We start from the raw sequence: 25,962 nt of genomic DNA on the forward strand, positions 1-25,962 counted from the left end.
CAAAACTACACATCAAAAAACCAAATAAAATAAAATAAACAAACACCGGCCCCCAACCCCCCCCCCCCCAAAAAAAAAACAGATTCATCCCCTGCCCCCAACCTGCTTCCAACTTTGTCTTTTAGGATGCAGCTGCGCTTTGCTGGGCGCCGTAAATAACTCTGCAATTACATTAATTGGTTGCATATTTATTGACACTGCGAAGCCCTTACCGTGGGGAGATGCAGATTGCAGTTGCATTTAACACTCTTCCCATTCCTCTCTGTCTGATTTTCAACCTCCTCATTTTGTTTTCCTGAATCTGGGGAAGTGGTACGTTGCTGACAGACTCATTCCTGCATAAGCTCGGACAGCTTCCAATCAGACTCATGCCTCATCTGTTGGCTGTCCCTGGACCTATTAACCCACCGGGCTGATACGTTTTGTCCCTGCTATGGGAGAATTTGACAAATGGATTTCTGGTACCACTTGGAGTTTAATTTCTTCTGGAGGGTAGGGGTGTAAAGAGCTTGTTAATAAGCATACTATTTGGATTAAGTGGGAATCAGGATCCAAGCAATGTAGCTTGAATTTTGGAATTGCAGACATCACTAGTGTATGTGGATTTTCCAGAGCCGTGTGAGGATTGAGAAGCTCATGTAACATTGCTCTACCCATAGATCAGTGCCTTGCACAACCATCATCAGAGAAGCTTCCTTTTGCAGTAGATGGAAATTAACCCAGAGACCCACAACTGGACAATGGGCAGAGAATGAAAGGCTTTGGAGTCCTCAGTCCTAAATGGGATGTCTTCATCCAACATCTCCCCTTTTAAGGCTCAGGGATCCATGTGGAAGAGGAAGTGGGAAGATTCTAATAGCCAGAGGTGATGGATGATATCAAGGGAAACAGCATCTTCCAGACACAACAGGACTGATGCACATATGAACTCAGAGACTGTGGCAGCATGCACCTGTGAGACCCGCACAGGTCCAAGCCAGATGGGTACCTGGCACTGAGACGGAGAAGTGGACACAGGGTCCAACCCTTAGCTAAGAACCTATTTGCCGCTGATACCTGGCTGGAAAAGGGGGAAAAACTCCAGTTTTCCCAAGGTAGTGTCACTGGGTATATCAACCACACTGGAGTGGGAGGGTGGGGAGGGGGAGACTTCACACCCAGGAGTAGTTGCCAACAGAAAATGAACTCCACATTTATTTATGTATTTCCTTATTTATTGTGGGCCTTTTGTTTTGGCATTTTTGTCTTATTTTGTTGTCGTTTGCTTTGATTTTTGTTTTTGTGGGGGTTTTTTTTGGAGAGAGCGAAAATGTAAAGTTGGGTGGGTAGGGAGATGGGGGAGGATCTGGGAGGAGTTGGGGGAGGCAAGAATATGATCAAAATATATTGCATGACATTTTTTTTTAATTAAAAAAAAAAGAACCTCATGTAAGTTGATATAAGCAGAGTTCACCTGTTGGCTTTCTCTGTGAAACTTGGCCTTGAATTTCCTCACTGCTAGGTTAGGACACGGTCATCCTGCAGTGTAGGGAAGGGCCATGCTGGATTGAGAGTCCAAAAGCCTGGCAAGTCTGGCCCCTGCCCTGCACTCTGAAACATTCTGCTACCAGACACCATCATGGCTCTATCCCTTACTCTCAGATCTCAGCCCAATGTCACCAGAGGGCTGCCCTGAGTACTCTAGCCATCCAGAATAGCAACTTCTCTTCCCCACCGTGTACCATTTACACCATCCCCCCCCCCCCGTTTATTTTTCTTTGTGGTGTTTAGCACTCCTGGTATATTGTGTATGAGTTGATTTGTTATCTACTAGGCTGGTTGGTTGTTTTGTCAAATTGACACAGATAGATTCCACGGCTATCACCATTATTGTTATAAGTTTATCTTGATGTAAGGCCCTTCCATACACCCTTATCTAAGAGTGGGAAGACGGAACTTCAATGATGGAATTGCCTCCATCAGATTAGCCCACGGGCATGTCTGTGGGGGCGTTTTCTTGATTAATGATAGATGTGGGTGGGCACAGCCCACTGTGGGTGCTACCCGGGCAGGGGGTCCTGAATTGTAAAAGAAACCGGCAGAAAAAACAGGCAGAGCAAGCCAGTAAAAACAGCACTTCTCCATGGCCTCTGTATCAGTTTCTGTATCAGTTCCTGCCTCCAGATCCCTGCTTGGAGCTCCTGCTCTGACTTCCTTCTGTGATGGAGTGTGATGTGGAAGTGTAAGGTAGAACAAACCTTTTCCTCCCCAAGTGGCTTTTGGTCATGGTGTTTCATCACAGCAATAGAAAGCTAAGACATCTGCTTTCCCTTATCAGTCCCGAGATTTAGAAGAAGAGAAACTTGTTTGTTCTGTTCTTTGCTGTGCTCACAGCACTTAGAATGGTGTCCAGCATGCAGATATTTGATGAGCATCTACTGAAAGAATGGATGGAAGGAGAGGGGTTGGCACCTTTGCTCACTTGCTGAGATCATGCCTGCCACTAAATAATTGCTGTGTTGTATTTCTAACCTGGGTCTCCAGAACAGTGAGTGGTTAAGGCCATGGTCTTTGGAGGCAGGTGGATATGGGGTTAAATCCTGGCTCTTCCTGAGTAGTGTGGATTTGGGATACTTACCAAGACCCTCTGAGCATCAGCTCCTTGTCTGACGGTAAGAATGCTCAATATCTCATAGGACTACTGGGTGAATGGACACCATGTTTATCTTAGGGGTTTAAGACCACAGCAACTCTTATAAAGGCAAGCATTTAATTAGGCCTGGCTTACAGTTTCTGGGGTTTAGTCCATTATCATCATGGCAGGAAGCATGACAGTGTACAGTCAGTTAGACAGGGTGATGGAGAGGTAGCTGAGAGTTCTACATATAGATTGGCAGAGAGCAGGAAGAGACAGTGAGACACACTGAGCCTGGCTTGAGTATCTGAGACCTCAAAGCTTGCACCCGGTAACACATGCCCTCCAACAAGGCCACACCTACTTGAGCAAGGCCACACCTCCTAATAGTGCCACTCCCTATGGGCCTAGGGGGGGCATTGTTACTCAGACCATCACAATATTTGACAAGTGTTTTGAACAAGCCTTCCTTAGCACAATGTGCAGAACAGATAGATTCCACGGCTATCACCATTATTGTTGTAATTTTATCTTGATGCCAAGGCCCTTCCACTCACCCTTATGTAAGAGTATGTCTTGAGATAAACATGAGGTAGGTAGCAAAAGGGAGGGTAGGATTTTATTTGGAACCTGTCCTCTTAGCTGATCCCGCTTGGGAAGGCAGGGGCTCTGCTCTGTGTGTTGCTCTGCCCTCTTATTTCTGAAACTTGCATTTGGTCCTTACTCACCCAGTGACATGAAGATACAGAAGGACCACAAATTCCTCACCCACTTCATTCCCTCCAGCTTGAACAGCTGGTGTAGAAAGTCCCTGAATGGGATTTAGGTCATTATCACCTCAATGAGGAATCAGATCCAAGGGCCGACTAAACACTGTCCCCTTAGAGGCAGAACGGATGAGTCAGGAGTACACAGCCTGATGCTTGTTCTCTGTTTTGCTCCACTGCTGTCAGTGGATACAAACACCTTCAGCCTCTCACCAAAGGGGCTGGAGGCTGAGCAGGCCCGGGTAGACCTCTGACTTTTCTGGGACATGTCTGTCTTGCCTGACAACAGCTATTTGTCTGTGTGGGTCCTGTATTTAGTAACATCCATGACTGTAGACCCATGTATACATGCTTATGTGCATTTGCAGGGGCATATGATATAACAAGCAGTTATTCTTTTTTTTTTTTTTTTTTTTTTTTTGAGATTTAAAAACAGAATGGGAGGGGTTGGGGATTTAGCTCGGTCAAGCACGTGCCTAGCAAGCGCAAGGCCCTGGGTTCATTCCTCAGCTCTGGGAGGCGGGCGTTGGGGGGGGGACCAGAATGGGATTTTGAGTGATCTCAATGTCAACTTCAAATTCTGACTTCGACATGAAGTGGTTTTGTGACTTCCTTTCCTTAAGAGTCATTGGCGAGATGGGAAAGAACAGGGAGAGGGACACATTCTTTGGTGAGGGAGAGACCTACTGGGTGTTTGTGCAGAGGGGAGAGCAGTGGGGGGGGTGTCAGGGGCAAGGTCCCCACAAGCTCTGGCCTACTGCATACAATGGCACCAACTGCCGCTCACTCAGATGCACGGGCCCTTCACAGTTTTCAGACTGTGCAAGGCATTCCTTCAGCTTTGGCTCAGCAGGAGGTGGGGGGGAAGTGTCAGGAAAGATCCCATCTAGGGATATATTGGAGAAACAAAGAGCTTTATTGACAAAGGGCCTCCAAGTGGTGCTCAGCCTAGGGCAGCCTCCAGATTGTCCTCAGGGCGGTGGGGGCAAGAAGAGGAGGACTTCCGTTTCTATCTGAAGTCTACCTACAGAGACAAAAGTGCTCATTAATGATTAATCAGAGTGGCTCGTCTTCCCGCCTCATCTAGTCCATACGTCAGACAAAGCACACACCGCGGGGAAGTGTGGGTAGCCAACGGATCAGAAGGGCTCCTGTTATTCACCTGTGCTTTCAGCATGATGTGATGAGGCACAGTAGTTGTGCTTATTGGTATCTTATTTAGGCTCACCCTATGCTGAGCCTCACAAAATGGATACCTGAACAAGGTTCTTGAAAAAAAAAAAACTTAAAAAAAATATTAAAACTGCAAAATAATATCAAATCATACCAGTGGTTGAATTGGTATTTTTCTAATTTCTCTTACGACATTTCCTTTTCCCACAGCATGAGGCAAAAACAACAATCTGATAGGAAATGAAAATAAAACAGTGACTAAAACAAATTAAAATGATTGTGTGTGAGTACGTGTGTAAGAGTGTGTGTATGTATGTAAGAGTGTATGTGAGTATGTGTGTGACAGTGTGAGTATGTGAGAGTGTGAATGTGTGTGAGTATGTGTGTAATAGCATGTGTATGTATGTGTGTGTGTATGTGAGTATGTGTGTGACGGTGTGTGTGTGTGAGTGAGTGTGGGTGGGTGTGAGTGTGAGTTATTGGTATTTGAAGCCAGGGCACTCTACTACTGAGCTACACCCTCAGCAAAATGATCCTGAAGTCTTCTCGGAACAGATTTACTGCAGTGATGATCACTAGTGATGGACCTTCTCCTAAGTAAGTATTTTAACTTGAACTGTCATCAAGTGGACATCGAAGCCACCACGGTTAATCAAACACAGTTTTGGTTTCAGAGACAAGGGTTCATGATCTCAGGTTGAATTCAGATTTGCTGAGCCCCGGATGGCCTGCCTCTACCTCCGGAGCGCTGAGGTTAAAAGTGCCGCTGCACCTGCTAAGAATCGAACCCAGGGCCTTGTACATGCTAGGCGAGCACTCTGCCTGCTAAGCCACATCTCCAGCTCCCACCCTTTAACGTTTTCTTTATATTCTTCGTGTAATATGCCCAGAGTTTCTAGCAGTATGAGACTTTTGTTTTTACTAGTGACATAGTACCTTCCTGCCCCAAAACATCTACTATAGTACACAAAAATGGTTTACAATGCCAGCATTGTTTTTTTCCCCTCCTCCCTGTATTTTAGCAGTAACTGTCTGGTCAAGGCTCAGATTAACTCTGGTTAAGTATTAGTCATCTGAAGAATGAGGGCTTTTCCTGGAAGATCTCAAGTTCAAGGCCAGCCTGTGCTCCTTAGCAAAACATTGTGAAAATAAAACAAATGAATCAATAATAACAAATCAACAACCAAACCCAAAGCTTACTCTTCCCTCATAACTAATACACGGGCTATATTTAATTTGTGTTTATTAAAGGCTTCCAGAGCTCTTACTCTGTGTATCTCTTAGCAGGCGGTGAATATTCTGGTATTGAATAAAATAAAATTTCTCTAAAAATACCCTATTCATCAGTGTTTTACACAATCAAATTGTTCTCCCTTTGATTAAAGAGTAAGAGAAACTTTTGCTAGAGCCTAGAATATGAATAGAGCAAGGAGGAGGCCCAGCCTAGCCTGAGCCGGAGGGAAGGAAATATGGGGAGAGATGGACAGACAGTGAACATCAGGAGAGGGGAGGCCTATCAGGGAAGTCCAGGGAGGGAGTAGGGAAGAGGGCAGAGCCTGGAGAGGGGGCAGGAAGAGATAGGGTGGGCACGGAGGGGTGCATTGTGGGAGGAAGGGCTGTGGACTCACCCACTCCCTGCTTTTATTAATACAATTAAAGTGTTGAAAATCAGATCTCATGTGAAGCTTTGAACATGAATTTTTCATTACAGCATTGGGGGTGGAGAGGGAGGGGATGGAGTGGACAGGGAGGGAAGCAGGGGGTGGTGGGGGGAGGCACGTAGCCGAGAGAGAGGCAGAAGGTCTCTAAGCCTTACCTAGGCCACATGGCCCTGTGTGATACTGGCCCAGGCCCATTCCTCTGGGATACACCAGAAGCTGCCGCCTCTTTCTTCATGGACCTCTTCCCTCTTTAATTTTCTTTAGTCCTTGACAAACCCTGCTTCCTTGGTGGGGTGCTAGGTAGGAAGGTCCCTTGCTGCTGCCTCCGAAAGGCCAGCCCTGCTGTCCACGGCGTGAGGACAGTGAGCTCCAAAGATATAGGAGAACGGAGACATCGTCACCAGAACCATATATCCAACACTCATTTGCTTAGAAACTTGGGGTGAAAAAAACAGCTGAAGAGCTCCAGGCGCAGCGCTTCTGATCCTGAAAAAAATGGGTCACCGGGCAAAGAAAGGTGTGTCGCCCCCATCGCCAACCGAGCCTGCTCTCCCCGGGTGCACCCTCCCTACTCAGTTCAGTCGTCTTGGGAAACTCAAGGTGTCTTGGCTAATGCTGCCTGTGGGGTCTCCAGAGCTGAATGGCACAGCAGTGAGACAGACAGCAGACAGGACCACAAACTTGCTCCTTTCCAACGGGGTTAAACGGAGCACAGGCTGCGGCCAACCATACTGCTTATCTGCTTTGCAGCCTTGCCTGCAAGGTCTCTGATGAAAAAGCCAGTTAGTTGCCCGTGAGTTCGGCCCAGTCTTCCCGTTAGCAGGTGGGCCTGGGGTGAAAACTAGACTCTACTCCCCTTTCTCTTGTTCCTCCCTCAGGACTTCCTCCGGGATTAGGTTTGTTGTGTGGTCAATGGATTTGTTTAGATTGAAAAAGGGGGAACGTTTCATCTCTTGCAGTGCTGGGGAGGGCTTCTTTCCTCCGTGGCTTTGTCCGCTACCCCTCCCCCTCCTGATTGCATGACGGACCTGAGAAACTGAGGGACCGGGTCCCACAGACGGCCCTCTCCCTATGCACCCGCCTTCTCTGGTTCCCTGGGCAGTCTGTTCCCTGGAAGGGGGCCTCCCCCTACCCCTGCCGACCGCCTGGGGTTTAATCTCTGCCAGGCCCCCGTGCTCTGGGGCTGCTGGTGTGTGGTCCTGGACACTGATGTGCCTCAGCAGCTGGAATCAGTGAAGAGGGAAGCAGGGACCCGACCCTGGCACTTCTCAAAACAAAATGAATGACTCCAGTTTCAATCAGTTTATGGCAGAGGCTGGAGAATTATATATTTTCTAGGGGCGGGGGCGGGGGTGGTCTTGCTGTGTAGCTTAGGCTAGCTTGGAACTTACGGTCTTCCAACGGCAGTGCATGGTTTTATGTGTGGATAAAGGCCCTTTTGAGGTTCCTGCATTCAGAGGGATTTGTGTCAGTTCTGAATGAGAACGGCTGCAGCATCACAGGTCAAGACGAGGATCCAGGGCTGAAGACCAGACTCAGAGGACACAGATAGAGATCGGGCAAACACTGGCCTCTGCCATGGAGTGAGGATACCCCTTCTTCTATCAGAATCCAGAACAGTGGCAGCTTTGGGGCCCACGGCCTATTTCTAATCTACTTTACATTGTTATTTCTATGCCAGAGGAATCCCCCCCCCCCCCCCACAGCCTGGCTCTTGGTCCCACCCCCCAGCTCTTCTCCGTCCATATCTTCAGATATGAAACTATCCTGCAATCTGCAATGCTGAAGGGTGAGCCAGGCCTCTGAGCTAGGATGCCCAGATTTAGCAAGTAAAAACACAGGAGATTCAGTTGGGTTTGAACTTCAGATAAACAAGGAACTGTTTTTTCAGCCTGAGTATGTCTCATGCTATACAAGAGAGGTGATGGTACTCAGGACAAACTCCTGCTGCTAGTTTCTTTCTGTCTAGTTGACATTCACATGGAGTAGAGCATTCTGCATCTGACCAGCAACTCTCCACTGGCCTCTTTCTTGGTCAGTTGTTTTATTGTTACCATGGCCAAATACCTGAGAGAGCCAACTTGAAGGGAGAAATGGTTTATTTTCCTCCTGGTTTCAGTCATGTGTGTGTATGTGGTGGGGGCGGCAGACGAGGGCTTACATCATGGTGGCGGGGTTGGGTGATGGATGGGTGAGGGAGAGGGAGAGAGGAGAGAGATACAGAGATACAGAAAGACAGAGAGACACAGACACAGAGAGACAGACACAGAGAGACAGAGACATAGAGTCAGAGAGATGACAGACAGACAGACTGACACACACACGCAGAATGCATGTGGGGCTTAGCTGCCTCCTTTATTGCTTTTGATTTCATCCTGGCTCTGTGGGCTGGTGTGGCCCATGGCCCATGTTCAGGTGGGTCTGCCACCCTTAGTTAGTTCTCTCTGTAAATGCCCCCCCCCCCATTTGCTTAATTAATCTCCTCCAGGCTTAACCATCCAGTCAAATTTCCCCTCCTGTCTCTTTCCAGCTTTTTCTTTCTGGAGTACTTCCCGTCATCTTGAGAGCAGTACTCCCTCTGCATTTGGTCGTCGTACACTCTTCCCCCACAGTTTCCGATTGTTTTCTGCTTGACTACTTTCTTCCTGACTTCTTTCTACCTGTAGGTCCTGGATGGGTTCAGGTTCAGCCTTCTGAAGACCCAAGGCGATGGGGATGGTAGCTGCTGAAGGGATGGGGATGGTAGCTGCTGAGGGGATGGGGATGGTGGCTGCTGAGGGGATGGGGATGGTACCTGCTGAAGGGATGGGGATGGTAGCTGCTGAGGGGATGGGGATGGTACCTGCTGAAGGGATGGGGATGGTACCTGCTGAGGGGGTGGGGATGGTACCTGCTGAATGCATGGGGGTGGTACCTGCAGTTTGACATTCCTCTCCCAGCTGTGTTCCAGTAACTGTTATTTGCTTCACTGATGTCAAAAATTTACCCTTTATAAGGACAATAATTTTTATTGTAAGAAAATGTGTAACTTCTAATTTACTATTTAAACTTTTTTTTTCCTGGAATGCAGCTCAATGGGAGCATTCAGTAAGTTTACACTGTGCAGTCATAACCACTATCCTGAACTTCTTCATCTTCTCAATTTGAAACTCTAGACCCATGAAACCTATTCCCCTCTCTCTCCGGGCTCTGGCAGCCACCACTCGGCTCCTATGTCTGGGAATTCTACAGCTGGAGTCAATGGACTTTTAGACTATTTATTGTTTTGATTCAAGGTTTATTCATGTTGTTGCCTGTGCCGTAATCTCCCTCCCTTTAAAGGCTGGAGCATATTCATTGCATGCAGAGACCACATTTTGCTTCTCCATCCACCCTCTATTGGATCTTTGGATGGCTCCCACCCTCTGGCTAGTGTGAATAAAGTTGCTATGCACTGTAGGGTACAAATAGTGATTTGAGTCCCTGCCTTCCTTTCTGTTGGGTAGATAGCCAGGAGGGAAATTATTGGGTCATATGGTAATTCTCTGTTTGATTTTTCTGAGGTGCTGCCACGCTATTTTTCTTAGCAACTGTATCATTTTACACGCTCATCAGCAACGCACCAGAGTTTCCCTTTCTCCACACCCTTGCCAACATCCTCTCCACCCCTTGGATAACAGCCATTCCTAGTAGGTAGAACTAAGGAAGGCACTTTTAATTGCTGTTTTCACAAGTGAAAACTGAGGCTCAGGGAGGTGGAAATGACTCGTCCAGCATCAGCCAGCAAGTCAAGGGATGGTATTGGAATCAAAGGCTGCCAAACTCCCAAATTGGAACCCTTGACTGTTATGTCCCATTTCCTGCCAGGAATACAATTATCTGAGCACAAATTTTTCCTGTCTTTGGACAGATGTCTAATTGCACAGGACATCTGGTAAAGGCACGAGTGTAAGAAAAAAAAACCCCTTCTGAGGAGTTTTTGTGTATTCTTCTTGAAGCTATGCCTGGCACGTGGGAAAACAGCAGGGGCAGATAATTTCCCTTTGGTTTACATTTCCTTCTAGTAATTAAAAAAAAATAGTCTATTCAGTTGGACCACTCTGCAGTTCTCTACCTTGATGTCACATGACCTTTATAATGGCACCTGGACAAGGCTTTGACCTTGGGAGTATGAAGAGAGGATCGTGAACTAGAAAGTAGGAAATAAGATGTCTGCAGCCAGTTGGCCAGAGAGATGCCAGCCCCTTAGAGGCATTGCCCAGGGCACAGGTACAGGAAGCACTGGCCGTCGGAAGGAGGAAAGTGGACAGTTGTGTGTAGGGGTACCCATGCGGGTGCAAGGACCACAGGAAGCACCCGGCGGCTGGGAGCAGGAAGTGAGAAGCACGGAGGGGTAGCAAAGAGTTGAGGCAGCATTCTTGTGGCCAGTGGGAGCGCTTTGGCCCAGGGCAAGGCTATGTCCTTGGCTGGGAGTACAGCCTGGCATGAGTCCATTAAGCACAGCCTACGACAGGAGGCCGTGGATAGTTACCACTACCTCCTGGACTCTAGCTTTCTCTTGAATGCCACTTGGCCCAGAGGCTATGCCCCTATCCATTTGCTTCACTGACTTGGCTTAAAAATATTGTTTACATTTAAATTTATGTGTATGGGTGTTTTACCTGCACGTGCACCGTGTGCCTAGTACCCACGGAGGCCAGAAGAGGGCATTGGACCCCTGAAATTGGAGTTACAGACTGTTGTGAGCTGTCACGTGGGTGCTGGAAATTGAGCGCAAGTCTTCTGCAAGGGCAGCCGTGTTTTCCAGGGCTGAGCCGCCCCTCCAGCCCCATGCTCTGTTGACTTTGAGTGTAGCTCCCACGGGAACAATCCCGCTCCTTCCTCTCGTGCCAGCTGAGTCCTTAGGGGGACTCTGAAGAAAAGTCCATCTGGTTATCTGGCTCCAATCAGGCCAGTGACAGGGTCAGGCATATTGAAGTTGAAAAGAGCACTGCCATTGGAGCCTGTGTAACCATAGGAGACCGACTTAGTCTTTTTGCACTCCCGATTCCCCATCTGAAAGATGGGAGGGAGCGCGGGATAATGAGGTTGTCAGTGGACCGAAATAGGGTATTTATAAAGTACTTCATACATCGTAAGGCTTCACTAAGTAAACTGTTAATGTCCACGAAAGTAAAGCTTGTAGGAAACTACTAGATTTGTGTTCCTTTCCCCTTGTTGAACACCCATGTTAGCTCAGCTGCATCATCACAGCCAATCTCTGTGGAGGGCGATCTGCCTTCTTGAGCAGGAAAAAGCGTCCCGGGTGGGGACAGAAGCTGAATCATGCAAGATGAGTGTCTTGTACCCAGTTGGTGCTTGCTGAATACCGGACGAATCACCCTTCCAGTCAGGGTCGGGGGTGGGGGCTGAAGAGGACAGCAGTTGGCCCCGTCTCTTTGGCAAGGAGACAGCCCAGGAAAGACGGTGAAGGAATCTTCTCCGGTGGAGGACAAAGCTGGGGTGTGGTGAGTCTTCTGATGTCACTGTTGCTTTAGGGACCCGATGTCCTCATTTGGCCATTCATAGAGCAGACTCAGACTTCACCCTTTGGCTTGTGCCCTGGTTACTCAGCCCTCAGCGTCTCAGGTCACCTGAGTGGTATTCTTTCTCCCAATTCTTCCATTAGTTATGCTAATACCACCAGGGTCCATTGGATTCAATTAGTGGGTTTTTTTTTTTTTTTTTTTTTTTTTTTGAGACAGTGTTTCATGTGGCCCAGGCTGACCTTGAGCTTTTTGTGTAGCCAAGGATATCATTGAACTTTTACTCCTCCTACTTCTAAATCCCAAATTCTATGACTGCAGTTGTTGGGCACTTGCTTTGTGTATGAGGTGCTGGGAGTCAAACCCATGTCTTCCCACGTGCCAGGCGAGCAACTGAGGCAAGCATCTTCAACATCTCAGCTGACTTTTTGAAAAAGCACTTTTAACATGTAGTTAACTTTAAAAGGTGTTTTACTTTTATTACTTTAAATTATGTGTCTGTGTTGTGGGCATGTGTATAAAAATGCAGGTGCTCACAGTTACTAGAAATGGAGCTGGAGTTACAGGTGGCTGTGAGCTTTCTGACGTGGGTGCTTGGAATTGGGTCCTCTGGAAGAGCAGTCCATGCCCTTAACCACTGAGCCACCCCTCCAGCTGATATCTAATTAACTTTTAATTTCAATGTTGTTTGACTTTTATTTTTCAATCTCTTGCAAAACACAGTGACAAACTTTATTTTCAAAAGAATAAAACTCATCCTGTCTTGTGTGTGGGGGAATCCGCCCCCACCTTTTCCCCCCAGGGTACTCTTGAGGAGTGAGGGATAAGAGATTTAGGTAGAAATATAGAGGGGAGAGAAAGACAGAAACACAGGATAGCCTCGGGAGGGCCTGGATCCTAATCCACTGGCCTCTTCTGTCTCTTCTAAAGGGCTTTAAAAAAATGCCAAGGAGTGGAGCAAAAGACCTTCCCTTCCAAACACCTGGTAACCATACACATGGTCAATCCATCCCCTTATGCAGCCATCCTGAGTAAAGCAAGCTCAGATCTCACTAGGGAACCTCTGTGGGCTCTCACAGTCTTAAATCATGATATTTATGTGGTGCTTGATACCAGTTGACAACTTGACAGGCTCTAGAATGATCTAGGAGACAAGCTTCTGGGCACGCCTGGGAAAGAGTTTTTTTTTTTTTTTTTTTTTTTTTAAAGATTTGTTTATTTATTATATATACAGTGTTTATTATGTATACATTGTTCTATCTGCAGGCCAGAAGAGGGCACCAGATCTCATTATAGGTGGTTGTGAGCTGCCATGTGGTTGCTGGGAATTGAACCCAGGTCCTCTGGAAGAGCAGTCAGTACTCTTAACCCCTGAGTCATCTCTCTAACCCGGGAAGGAGTTTTTAAACTAGGTTAACTGAGATGAGTATACCCTCCCTAAATGTGGGCAGCATCATTTCATGGGCTGGGGTCCTGGACTGAGTGAGGAGAAGGCAAGCAGAATACCAGCGTGCATCACTCTCTGCTCCCTGACCAGCACCTTACTCTCTTGCCTTTCCTGCTATAATAGATTGTGTTCCCTCCAATTGTGAGGAGAAACAGACTCATCCTTCCTCAAGTTGCTTTTGCTGGGTGTTTTCTCACAGTTATGAGAAAATGAACACAATACAGAGTCCTTTCTTGCTACTTGAGACTTTACATAATGGGATCTTAGTGATCCTACCCTTCCTATGTCTTAACACACTTCATTGTGATTTAAAAAGCATTTCCCTAGACTCCTCAATTATTCCCAATGATGCCAAGAATGTCTAAAATAAGAAAAGAGAAAGAATGGTGAAATCACTTATAATGCAACAAATGTAATTTATCAGTAGAATTTGTATCATCTTTCAAGTTGTTCACCGTATTGCCTAAAATGTTATATTCATCTATAAGCATATATTCAATAAAGCTAGTTCTGCTTTTTGGCTTTCATTATACACAGTTGAGAAATTTGAATTTCTTATTTTCTGCCTATTATGGGAAAAAGAGGGCAATTCCTAGAGGAGAGATTTATATAAACATCAGGCTAACTGGTAGATGAATTTAAAGAGACAAGAACTTAGATGAAAGAAGAAATAATTGATTATACAAGGGGACAGCCTAGGTGATTCTTCTCAAAGTCAAGAATAATGAATGAAAATTATGTTTTTAAGGACAGAGGAAATAGGAAGTCTTCATCTAGTTTGTTACTCGGAAAGTCCAGTTCCATTATGTAAAGTTTTAGCACAAGAACATGACCATGGGAGACAGAGAGGTGACTCCCCAGAAGCTCGGCAGATAGCCTAGCATCCACATCAGAAAAACAACAAAGAGACCCTGCTTCATAAAAGATGGAAAGCGTGGTCAGTGGCACACAGGTGCCTGCCTCCATATAGTAATTATGAGTCAGTCAAGTTTCAGGAGTCTTGTTTGGATGATACAAGTGAACACAGAAGAGCTACAGGAATGATATGCTAGAACTGATGAGAGGTGCATTTGAAATTTGAAATGTTCTAGATGCATGACCTTTGATGAACGTATGGTTTCAGTCAGAGTTTGAGTTTGTTGTCTACTCTAGGAACATTACTTCAAAAATAGAATAAAAATTTGGTTTTTTATTATACTTAAGTTCTTACTACCATTTCTAATGATGTTGTTTTGCTTTGTTTCTTTTGTTTGTTTTCCGCTATCTGTGATAGTAAGGTTCTAACGTGTTCCCAAGATCCTGGTGTTGGTACCCTTGTTTAGTTCAGCAGAATTGATGGAGTATGGCACGAGGGATGGAACTCTTGAGGACAGGTTAGAGGAGCCCTTGGCTCCCACTTCAGTTCTTCTATCCCATCACGTGCTCTTGGGTGGACAGACAGACGCCCTACTGTGAGACCTATGTGGACAGTGACTGTGGTTTCCTGACAACGCCATGGCGGTGTTGAGCTTAGGGTAGGACCTTCCCTACTAGATGGCTGTAGCCCTGGTTGATAAGTTGATTTCAGCTGGTGCTGGCTGCATAATTTTGGGTTCTGGTGCAAAGTAGGAATAGAGGCTCCTTGTTAATGAAAAAAATTCAAGACAGCAATGGTAGACTGTCAAGCCAAGTATGAGGTCTCTGTGATTACATAGTTGGCCTGCTCTGAAGTTGGACTTGACCAGAGCTGCTCAACTGTGCCATTCCTACCTTCCCCGACCCAGGGGAACAGTAATAAGAGCGCACGGTTCTAAGCTGCAAAGTCTGAGAAGTAAGTTGTTCTTGAGAAGCAGATAATGAGCTCACCACCCTTTCATGCCTACTTCTGTGAGTTAGTCACGGAAGGGCTTGAAGATGACTGTCTGACCTGGATTGTAGATGGTGATGACTGCTTTTTTTCATGGGCTGCCAGTGGCTAAAGGGTTAGAGCTAGCTCATCAGTCATAGACATGGATCTGTCTTCTCCCACCTCAGTGCCTTTGCTGTGTCCAGAATATTCTGTCCTCCAATACTTACTTTAGCTTTTAGATCACAGCCCCTTCTTCAGGAAACTTGCTACTAAGCTTGTAGACATTATGTACCAAACTCCCTACATAGCCTAGACCCCTTAGCAGTACTATGGAAACTTGCCATTAGTGACTAAGCTGCAGACATCTGGTCTACCTTCCTATTAGACTGTCAACTCCTCATGGTCAGACACTTATATGGTTCACATTGTACACCCAGTGACTGGTGCAGTACCTGGCACACAGTAGGAGTTCAGTGGCTTGCCTCAGTGCTGATAGATTAGGACCAAATGGAGTATTTAATCCCAGGCTGAGGGAAGTTCCTATACAGGTCATTTTAGTAATTTTTCTACTGCTGTGACAGGGCACTATGAAGGCAACTTGTAAAAGAAAGTGTTTAATTGAGGACTTGATGACCGTCATGGCAGGGAGTGCGGTAACAGGCTGGCAGGCATGGCATTGGAGCAGTAGCTGACACCTCACATCTGATCCACAGGTACGAGGCAGAAAGAGTGAGCTACTGGACCTGTTTTGGCTTTTGAAACTTCAAAGCCGACCCTGAGTGACACACCTCCTCCAACAAGGTCACATCTCCTAATCCTTTTCAAACAGTTCCACCAACTGGGGACTAAGCATTAAAACATATAAATTAATGGGGTTGTTCTTATGTTTTTTTTATTTGTTTGTTTTTGTTTTTGTTTTTTGAGACAGGGTTTCTCTGTGTAGCTCTGGCTGTTCTGGAACTTACTCTGTAGAACAGATTGGCCTTGAACTCAACAGAGATCTGCCTACTCTGCCTCCTGAGTGCTGGGATTAAAGGTATGTACTACCACCACCTGGCTAGGTGTTCTTATGCAAACCGCCACATTTCACTCCCTGGCTCTCAAAGGCTTATAGTCATATCATAATGCAAAATGCATTCAGTCCAACTTCAAAAGTCCCCATTATCCTTCACAGTCTCAACGCTGTCTAAAAGCCCAAAGTCGAAAGTCTCTTTTCAAGATTCTCTCTCTCTCTCTCTCTCTCTCTCTCTCTCTCTCTCTCTCTCTCTCTCTCTGGTTTTTTTTGAGACAGGGCTTCTATGTGTAATTTTGGACCCTGTCCTGGATCTCGCTTTATAGACCAGGCTGGCCTTGAACTCACAGAGATCCGCCTGGCTCTGCCTCCCGAGTGCTGGGATTAAAGGCATGCACCACCACAGCCTGGCCAAGATAATCTCTTAACTGTAACTCCCTGTAAGATCAAAAATCAAAAAGAAAATTGCATACTTCCAGCACACAATGGCACAGAATATGCAGTACCATTCCAAATTGGAGGAATAGGGGCATATTGAGGAAATACTGGACCAAAACAAGACTGAAACCCAGCAGGGCAAACTCCAAATCTTGTAACTCCATGTCTGATGTCAAAGGGCTTACATGGATCTTTGGATCTCCCACTCCTTTCAGCTCTGTTGACTGTAACACAATTCTTTCTCCTGGACTGGTTCTACTCCTTTATGAATTTTGCTGTGTCATGGACTAGGTGCTTCTAAATTATAGACATGTATTTCTGAAAATTCTGCAGGCTAGGAATTCAAGACCGAGGTTCCAGCATGGTTGGGCTTTGTTGAAGCCAGAGTGCCAACTTCTCTTCAAAGCCTTCCTTGGTGGAGATCAGACAGTCTTGAGAAGCAAGCTCTCCTATGACTTGTATGAAGGTACTAATCTTATTCCTGTGGGCTCTACCTCTATGACCTCATCTAGTCCCAATGACTCCTTGAAGTCCTTTTCTTCTACATGAAGGGGACTGGGTTCCAAGAGATGAATTTTTGTGTGAGGGGCACACATTTAATGCTCAGCAGCCATTTATATATATTTTTAATATAAAGGAGCCGAAGACCTTTCATCTGCCAACTGTGTCTCCTTCCTTAGTAGCCCTTTATGTTTACCTGGATACCTATAGAGCTGTAGTTAGGGAAATAAAATGCAGTGTAACTTCTAGCAAGTACATATTCTTCTTTCCCCCTTTTCCTTCCTATTTACTGGAAAACAGATATGGCTAAGACTTGAGCAGCCATCTCGGGCCACCAGATGAATGCTGTTTATTTATCTTTTACTTATAATTTATTTACTTTTATTTCATTTGCATTGGAATTTTGCCTGCATGTATGTCTGTGGGAGGGTGTCAGATCTTGGGGTTAGAGACAGTTGTAAGCTGCCATGTGAGTACTGGGAATTAAACCCAAGTTTTCTGGAAGAGCAGTCAGTGCTCTTAACCGCTGAGCCATCTCTCCAGCCCTGGAAGCTGTTTATTATGACAGAATGTCAATAGGAATCTAGATTAGAGGCAGATAAGTCTCTAAATTATTTGTTGTTCTGTTCAAGCAAGGACTTTGGTAAGGTTAAGTTCTGTGGATAAGCCTCACGTGCAAAGTAAGACTAATAAATAACCTGCCTTAACCAAACTGTAAATTTAGTCTTAGTATCCCAAACTCCTGACTGAGCTCAGAAGTGGTTTTGACAAGAGTCCTCACCTTGGACACCTTAGCTTGGTTGCGGCTGCAACAGCAAAGCAAACTAACTCTGACACCATTGCCACTGTAGAAACACTTTGCTCCAGATCCCCTCCAGGACTCACTGCTTTCAGGGGTCCTTCCTGCCCCTTACATACACAACATCTTGCTCTTTGGGTTCCCTTACAATGCATGCTTTCCCTTAGATGTGGTCTCCAGGGGCCTAACTGTTCCCTGTCTTGACTGAATTGTAGGACAATGTGTGTGTCCAGAGATCCCTTTTAACAATGAACACTGTGCTTGCTACAACCGACAGAACGCTGCTATTCTGAACGGGATAAAAAGGCAAGATACGTCAAACTGCCATTCCCCACTAGCGATACAGACTGGAACCCCCAAGACCCGAGTTATGATATAAAGAATTGTTTTTCTTCCATTAAAATAGCCACTTGAAAAGAGAAGTCGCAGAGGCAAAGTGTGACTAGAACAGGAGAGACCAGCTGCCAGGCCTGGGTCATTTATTCTGGGGTCATAAACCTGGCCTCCAGGGCAAGACAACGTGTCAATTTTACTTTCTTGCTTGGATCACAAGATTGAGCCTGCTTGGCAGAGAGACGCTGTTTAGGACTAGGGGTTCCCTGGGACTTCTGAGTTTCTCTGGGCTTTGGAGGCGTTGGGAGAAGTAAATGTGTCACAAGAATGGCGCCCAGAGTCATGGCAGGCCCTGCATGCTGACCAGCAGGAAAGAAAATACTCGCCGAGCAAAGTCACTGGAAAGCAGCTGCTTGTATTTTAAATTAAGCTCCGTGGTTGAAGGCCAGCGCGATGTCGACTTTTGGATCAGTGACTATTTGGAAATGAGTGTTCTGGCTGGAAAGCAGCGTTTGGGGTCCGGGATGGAAAAGCACTACCGCAATGCTTCCCCCTGGGGGCTTTTCACTGCCAGATACCAGGGGCCATCTGAGCGTGCTTGCTGACTCCAACAGCTTTCTCAATAATTCCAACACCAAAAGGCAGTGGATCTGCTCCATGGCTGCATGCGGCCAGGTGGCAGAGTCAGGAGACACCTACAGCCTGCTGCGCCCCCTGTGGGTAAACACCGAAGGTTCATGGGAACCTGCACACTTGGGGCTAGACAAAAGTCCAGCTGGTATAATCCCCAGCATTCTACATCGCAAGGGCTGTCCCAGGAAGCCCCGGCCTTTGTTGACTACGCCTTTCCTCCGGGTGCTCAGCGAAGCCGAGTCTCCAGAGAAATTCCCAGTGAGACGGTGATAAGAGGCTCCATGTGACAGAGACAGGATAAGACTCCAAGAGCCTAGCCTAGACAATTGGCTCTACTAACCAGATGAGGCCACCAGATAGATCAATCTCATGCATTGCTCGCTGACCTGCCTGTAAAGGAGAAATAATTGCTCTATGTGTAAAATCATCCCGAGCACAAAGGAGCTGTGAAGCATTAGCCTGCTTTCTTCACATGGCATTATAAGGGCTTTACTCACTCCATTTCCTCTAGTCTTGCCAATAACGCGCACATGGCGGGGATACCATTTTTACTCCCATTTTACAGAGGGGGAAATAGACCTCAGATGAGCCCTGTTCAAGGTTTTACCACTAGATGGCAGAGCTGGGACCTCTCTCCGGTGTTGGTGGTGGGATCTTGCTCTAGAGTCTGATCATCTCGCTGGCTTCGTGTTTGAAAAAAGACACTTCTTTTTAGAGATATTCTTTATTTATTTATTTTTTTTGGAGTACCCTTTATTCTTGCCTGGGCATTTCTGTCTGAGGCCGATGGGGGAGGTGCAAAGCCCTTTGAGCAGAGTGGTGCATTCTGGATGTTGTTCAGAAAGACTGGCTGGCTGTAGGGTGAGAGTGTGTGCAGCCAGATGGTGTGTGTGTGTGTGTGTGTGTGTGTGTGTGTGTGTGTGTGTGTGTGTGTGTGTGTGTGTGTGAGCCCCTTGGGAAGCTTGCTCGTAGAATCGAGAAGAGAAGCTGGAAGGGAGCAGAGCTAGTCTTTGTCAAGAATTCTCAGGGCAGTTAGGGAGCTGTGAAGCGGGTGCTTGATTGCACTCGGGTTGGAGAAATGGATCTCTCCCCACCAAGGGAGGGGTCCAGACGCGGGGAACCATTCACCAAGAGCCGTGTTCCACATTTGGAGATAATCATGAGTCTCTTGTGGGGAAGGCAGCAGACACCTTGTGGGGTTGAGGAGTGATGTGACGTAGCTGTGACCATGTCTAGGCTGGCCTCCGGGACCACTATGGGCAGACCTCCAGCACCTGACAGATAGGTCTGTTTAGGGCCGAGCTATCCTCTCCAAGTTTGGGCTCCCATGAAAGATCTCTCCTTCCTTGGGGGTATCTAGGATTTCTGCGCTTACAGACCACTCCTTCTCCACTCATGCCTTCTCCTCCTCCTCATGTGAGACCAGGGTTCCTCTGACTTTTTTTCTCCAGCGTTGCTTGGCCACAGGGAGGCTGCTCCTGTGGACATCCAGTTCAGACTGGTTAAGACAGGGTGCCCGAGTTCTGATCCCAGGTCATGTGGACCACAGGGCCACAGGTGCGCATTACCAGACCCTCAGGGGGCCTCCCCGGCCTCCGGTGCTTTATTTTGCCTCTGTGAGACTTCTCTCTGGTAGCCGCTGTGGAACTCGGATGTCACCCGTAAGGGATTTTTTTTTTTTTCTTTTTTGAAAGTTAACACTCTCACTCCTCCTTCTAACGAAGGTCACAGCCCACGCTGTAGGAGGTACCTAGTGGCTTCCCAGGTTGCTCCCTGGTGTTGTGGCCGCCGGGAAACATTTCTCAAGGTCTTTGTGTCATTTGGAAAATGGAGCTATTTTTCCCTGCCTTCTTCACGGAGCTGTTGCGACAACCCCAGCCTGGGAGCTGAAAACCAGTAAGTTCTCAAGGCTTCCTTATTAGCCAGGTGATCATTCTGGAGGGGCCGAGGCTGAGGGAGCGCTCTGAGGTTCCCAGGGAGGACTTGCCAAGGGAAAGTTACTGTGTATCCCAGCCTCTGCTGGAGTCCACTCCGGCTGGCCGGGAAACCAGTGTGGCTCCAAGGTGGGGGGCTGACCACGAACCGGCCCTCTGGTCTCTCTCCCATTGGCTTCCACCTGCCGGAGGGTCGGCTGCTACAGGCCTCTCGACCCGTCAGTCAGCCCCGCCGGGCCCCGCCCCTCCCCTCCCCGGGGTTTATAACGGGAATTCCCATGGCCCAGGCTCCGGCATCCAACCTGCTGTCGCCGCGGCCAGGCCGAGCGCAGCAGGCGCCACGCGCAGAGCACACGCTCGCGCTCCAGCTCTCGGACTCCGCCGTTCATGACCGTGACCCCCCCGGCCGCAGGCTCCGCCAGCCCCCGCTGCAGGCTCTCTGGCCGCACCCCGCGGCCGCCAGGGTCCTCCCCTATCCCCAAGCGCTTTGAAGCCAGCCCGCGCCCCCTGCCCGCTAGCGGCTGCCTGGCTCGGCTGGCACCATGCTGCCCGCGCGCGTCCGCCTGCTCACGCCCCACTTGCTGCTCCTGTTGCTGCAGCTGTGCCCGGCCGGCGGCCACCGCACCACCGGCCCCAGGGTAAGTGCGTCTCCCGGCCGCGCGCCCACCTGCGCGGGGGGGAGAGAGGTCTTTTGGCCGCTCATCTACAGGAGGGGGAAGGGAGGTGACAGACCTTGTCCCCGACTCTGCTGTCTAGTCCCTTGCGGGCCTCTTGGAGAAGTTGCTGAAATAAAATTTCATTGTCCCCCCTCCCACCCCCCGCTTTTTCTTGTAGCACCGACTCCCACGACCTGTCACCGGTGGGTTTTCTTTCCCGAACTTCTCCGGAGTCTTTTCCTTCAAGACCCCCTAGAGGCGCCTCCTAGGTCGGTGGGAGCTCGGCCTTGGTTGGAGCAGAGCTTCTCTATGGTGTCGCTGCATCGGTCCCAGTGCTGGCGTTCTTGGCAGGCGGTGTGTGTGTCTGTGTGTGTGTGTGTGTGTGTGTGTGTGTGTGTGTGTGTGTGTGTGTAAGGGGGGTACTCTGCCTAGAGAGGTTTAGGTTACCCACGAGCCACACAGGGACCTTGTGTTGTTGTTGTTGTTTTAAAAAGCAATCGCCCCTCGTAAAACCCACAGCAGATAATTTTAATGCCCCCTCCTGCCGGCCTGGCCCTGGAGGAGCGGCAGGGTGGGGGCAACTGTGGAGAAGTTCGGGAGAGCTGCGCAGTATTCCAGGATCTCCTCCCCCGGGTTGGATCGGCTGAACCTTGGTCTGATTGGAGTTTCTGAACCACACGAAATGTGCCAATTCTGTGCACAGGACGGATTGTCCAGGGCATTGTAAAACGGGAACCGGCAGCATTGTGTTCATTTCTGGTCTGGATTATTGCTCTCCCTGCCCCCTCCTATTAGTCTAATAAAAAATTTCACTGCCTTAAAAATGTATTTGTTAACCCACCTAGTGGTTCCTTTGGCAAAACATAAGGGAGGCGATCTCTGGGCAAGCGTCAGAGTCAGTCAGATCGAGCCTGGACCTTCGGGTAGCAGTTTGCCCGCACCTTGCGGGAACCTCCCTGGTAGAGGAGCTGGGACCTCTGAGCAAAGAAGGATGGTTTTTCAACCACATTGTGCTTCTTTCCTGGGTATCCTCTGGCCCCATTTCCTGGATGGCTAGCCCCATTACCACCTGTTCCCGTAGCTGCTTCTTTATTCCTGGCTTTTGCTATGCGGGAATCATCTTTATAGCTGTCGAGCACGGAGGAAAAGCTTTGCAAAACCTGACTAACTTAATGACTGCCCAGATGCTGGGCTGATTACATCTGAGCCCACCTATCACTGGGAGATCAGATTTGCAGCCACTTAGGAAAGAAAAGTGTTTGTCCCCGTGTTGGGCCGGCCCTTGCTTTTATGACCAGATGTGCAACAGCAGCAGTTAAAGTGCGGCAGATTAGATCCAGGGTGTGTCATAAATCCTCGACAGCATTCCCAAAGCTGGGGCAAGTCAGGGCTCCAGGAGCGACTTTTATGGATGCAGATGAGGATGCCTTTTAAATGAAGCTGATGGTTTGATACGAGGACTCGAAGCTCTTAAATTCTGAGGTCAGGCAAGAGAGAGCCACGGCGTTCCCTCCAATAATTAGGAACAGTCAAGACAGAGATGCAGACCAGAGCACCCCAAACGCAATCTGGATGCCCGCCCACACGGGGGTCGAAAGGAGAGAGGCCCTCCGACAAATGGTGGGGGGGGGGGGGCTTGCTTGCTGCCGGGCATGTCTAACGTCTCAAGCCATATGGCTTTCCTTCCTTAACTCCTGGAACCGGAGAAAGCACCTTTTAGGAGAAAGCTGGGACTGCAGGGGCAAACGGATTCTAAGTTTCCCGACAACTTCTTTAGTTTGTTAATTTGACAAAAGTGATGGAACATTAGCAGGACCTGTAAATAGGTTTGCCTGTATCTCGGCTCATCCTGTCACACACACACACACACACACACACACACACACACACACACACACACAAGTTTAGAACATACTAAGGAGACATGGCTCTTTTTTTAAAAAAAAGATTTATTTATTATTTTTAGCTACATGTGTATGTGCAAGTCTGAAGGTGAATATGGGGATGTGAGTGTAGGTGCCCTCAGAGGCTGGAGGCATCAGATCCCCTAGATCTAGAGTTGCGAGATGCTCTACACTAGTTCAGAAAACTGAACTTGGGTCCTCTGAAAGGACAGCCAGTGCTCCTATACTGAGTCGTCTTTCTAGACTGCAAGCAGCAATCTTAAGTGTGTGGTTATCTGATTGTACTTATGGGCAACAGTAAGAGCCACCATGTATGAACCTTTGGGCTTGGCATTTAATACAATCTCTTAAGAAGAAGAGAGGCAGTCTTTTTAGACCCATTTTGGAGGCAGGGAGGTGTAGCACGGTGTATGTATGGCTCTGGAAGGCTTGCGTGGATTATATTGTGTGCTTCCAGTGAAAGGGGAAGATGACTCCATGGGAAAATTATAAACCCCAACATACCAGGCAAGGTCACAGAGGAATCTTTTCTATCTGTATTGATAAAGGATTATGTTTAGATTTCAACCCTGTCTCAAAAGATATCAGCTCTCTTCCGTGGCTTCTAGGTGGCCCCAGAAATGTGGCTCTGGTTGAGAGCAGTGGAATCATAGGAAGAGCAGAAACATCTGGCTTGTTGCAGAATTCCCTTTGGGCACCCTGAGGTCTCCTCTCTTAATCTTTTGAGTGACAGAGGCTTAAGGATTGCCATCTTTTCCAGCTGGCTTTCTAGGAAACTGAGAACATACCCTTTCGCTTGAACTATCTGACTCACTAATTGAGCTCCCTTGAGGCCTAGACCCCCATCTTCGCCCCCCTTTCTGCTTCCTGCCTTCCTTCATAAAATCCCTGACATTTGTTTGACTCTGGAAATCACCAGCTATCAAGTATCAGATTGGAGGTTGCTCTGTAGGAAGCACCTGATGCTCTCTGAGGTCTGAGCAACCACTTGGCTACCTGGGAAGCTGGTCAGGGAGTCTTTCAATTATGGAGCAGGCAGTCATTTCTTTCATCCTGCAAAATTCCCTGAGAATGTTTCAGGGGAGAAAGAAGGGGGAAAGGGAGAGGCTATCTCAGGCTGATGACATCTGAGTGATAGACAGGTCAAGTAAACAGTCTTTGTTTAATCCTCTGCTCACCCTTGAAGATAGGTTGAGATGGGGGTTGAGTCTGAACCCATCTTGCCCATCTATGTATCCCCAGAGCCCAGTACAAGTCCAGTCACCTGGTAGAGGTCTACTCTGTCAGTGTTTGTGGAATGAAAACTGAAGAAAGTGGAGATAATGAATGTTTAATGATGATCTTCGAGCTCCTCTGGTGTTTGAGTATGACGAGAGACTGGAAACATCTAAGAACCACGAGAAAGGCCTGATGGTGGTGGCACACATCTTTAATCCCAGCACTCAGGAGGCAGAGGCAGGTGGATCTCTGTGATCTACAGAGTGAGTTCCAGGACAGCCAGGGCTATACAGAGAAACCCTGTCTCAAAAAACCAACCGCTCCAAGTAAGAAATAGACTATGGGGAAATCAAGGGGTGTGAATCAGAAACTTAGTTCATAATTATTCGAAGTATATTCTTTGCTCCCTGCCCAGCTTCATCAGGGTCTTCAAAAGGCTTCTGAAGTTGTTAACTTTTGAATCCTTCTATAGTAAGCATCTCCTCCTGCCCGGCACTGTTATCCCTTGGGCACTTCGTGCCTGATCCTGTCTTAGAAATGAGGAGACTTGCAAGCTCCTTGAGGAAGAAAAGGGGTCTGAATCATCTGTGAGCTGGTCAGACTGGAAAACATTCAGCGTGTGGGGATAGAGATGCGTTAGACTGAATGGTGATGTCCAGTCTGGACTCCACCTCCACTGTCGTTTGAAATTACTGACTTACAGACTGGACTTTCCATTTCCAGGTTTTTGTTCTTTGCACACGCAGTGATTGTGAGTAGAACGGGGCAGAAGAGGCTGAGTGAGCATCTTAGATGGGAAACAGGCTTTAGCTCTACCCTAAATCTCCATTTTCTGTCTCCCATTTGTCAAAAGTAAAACAGCTTCTGGGCTGTTCCTTCCCATTAGACTATCCAATCTCAGTGTCTACACTAGGATCCAGTTAGGTTTTCTTCTGTTGTCCAACCCTCTTTTCCATGCAGGAAAATTCACCTAAGATGCCGCACAAGGGTTAAGACAAGAACTTGATTTAAACATTTTGGTAGCTGGGCAGCGGTGGCACATGCCTTTAATACCAGCACTTGGGAAGCAGAGGCAGGCGGATCTCTGTGAGTTCGAAGCCAGTCTGGTCTACAGAGTGAGTTCCAGTACAGCCAGAGATACTCTGGCTTGAAAAAAATAGTTTGGGGCTGGAGAGATGGCTCAGTGGTTAAGGGCATTGCCTGCTCTTCCAGAGGTCCTGAGTTCAATTCCCAGCAACCACATGGTGGCTCACAACCATCCGCAATGAGATCTGGGTGCCCTCTTCTGGCCTGCAGGCATACACGCAGGCAGAGCACTATATACATGATTAAATAAATCTCCAAAAACAAAAACAGAAAAACATTAAAAATAATAATAATTTGGTAGAACTGATATTTGATACTTAAAGAAATCAAACTGAAGGAGCTAGGGGGAGGAAGCATGCTTGTCTCCATCTAAGAAGTGCTAGGCACGCTAGCTAGTTTGCTGTCATCTCCTGAGTTGAGGAGTCGCATTTGGTGTGGCCTAGCGGTTCTACTC

The 25,962-nt window shown here is 47.6% G+C and overlaps 1 protein-coding gene across 9 annotated transcripts in view; it reads left to right on the forward strand.

Annotated features, from left to right (window-relative positions):
• The first annotated feature begins 20,934 nt into the window (after window positions 1-20,934).
• Smoc1 (SPARC related modular calcium binding 1) overlaps window positions 20,935-25,962 on the forward strand; it is a 165,330-nt gene continuing 160,302 nt past the window's right edge. For all 9 annotated transcript variants that reach the window (XM_037210682.1, XM_037210684.1, XM_037210683.1 and 6 more), the window contains exon 1: window positions 20,935-21,282. In XM_037210682.1, coding sequence (XP_037066577.1) covers window positions 21,187-21,282 — 96 coding nt within the window. In that variant the 5' untranslated portion in view covers window positions 20,935-21,186. The remainder of the gene's footprint in view (window positions 21,283-25,962) is intronic.

The sequence above is a fragment of the Peromyscus leucopus genome, chromosome 14 (genome assembly GCF_004664715.2).
Source record: "Peromyscus leucopus breed LL Stock chromosome 14, UCI_PerLeu_2.1, whole genome shotgun sequence".
Lineage (NCBI taxonomy): Eukaryota > Metazoa > Chordata > Mammalia > Rodentia > Cricetidae > Peromyscus > Peromyscus leucopus.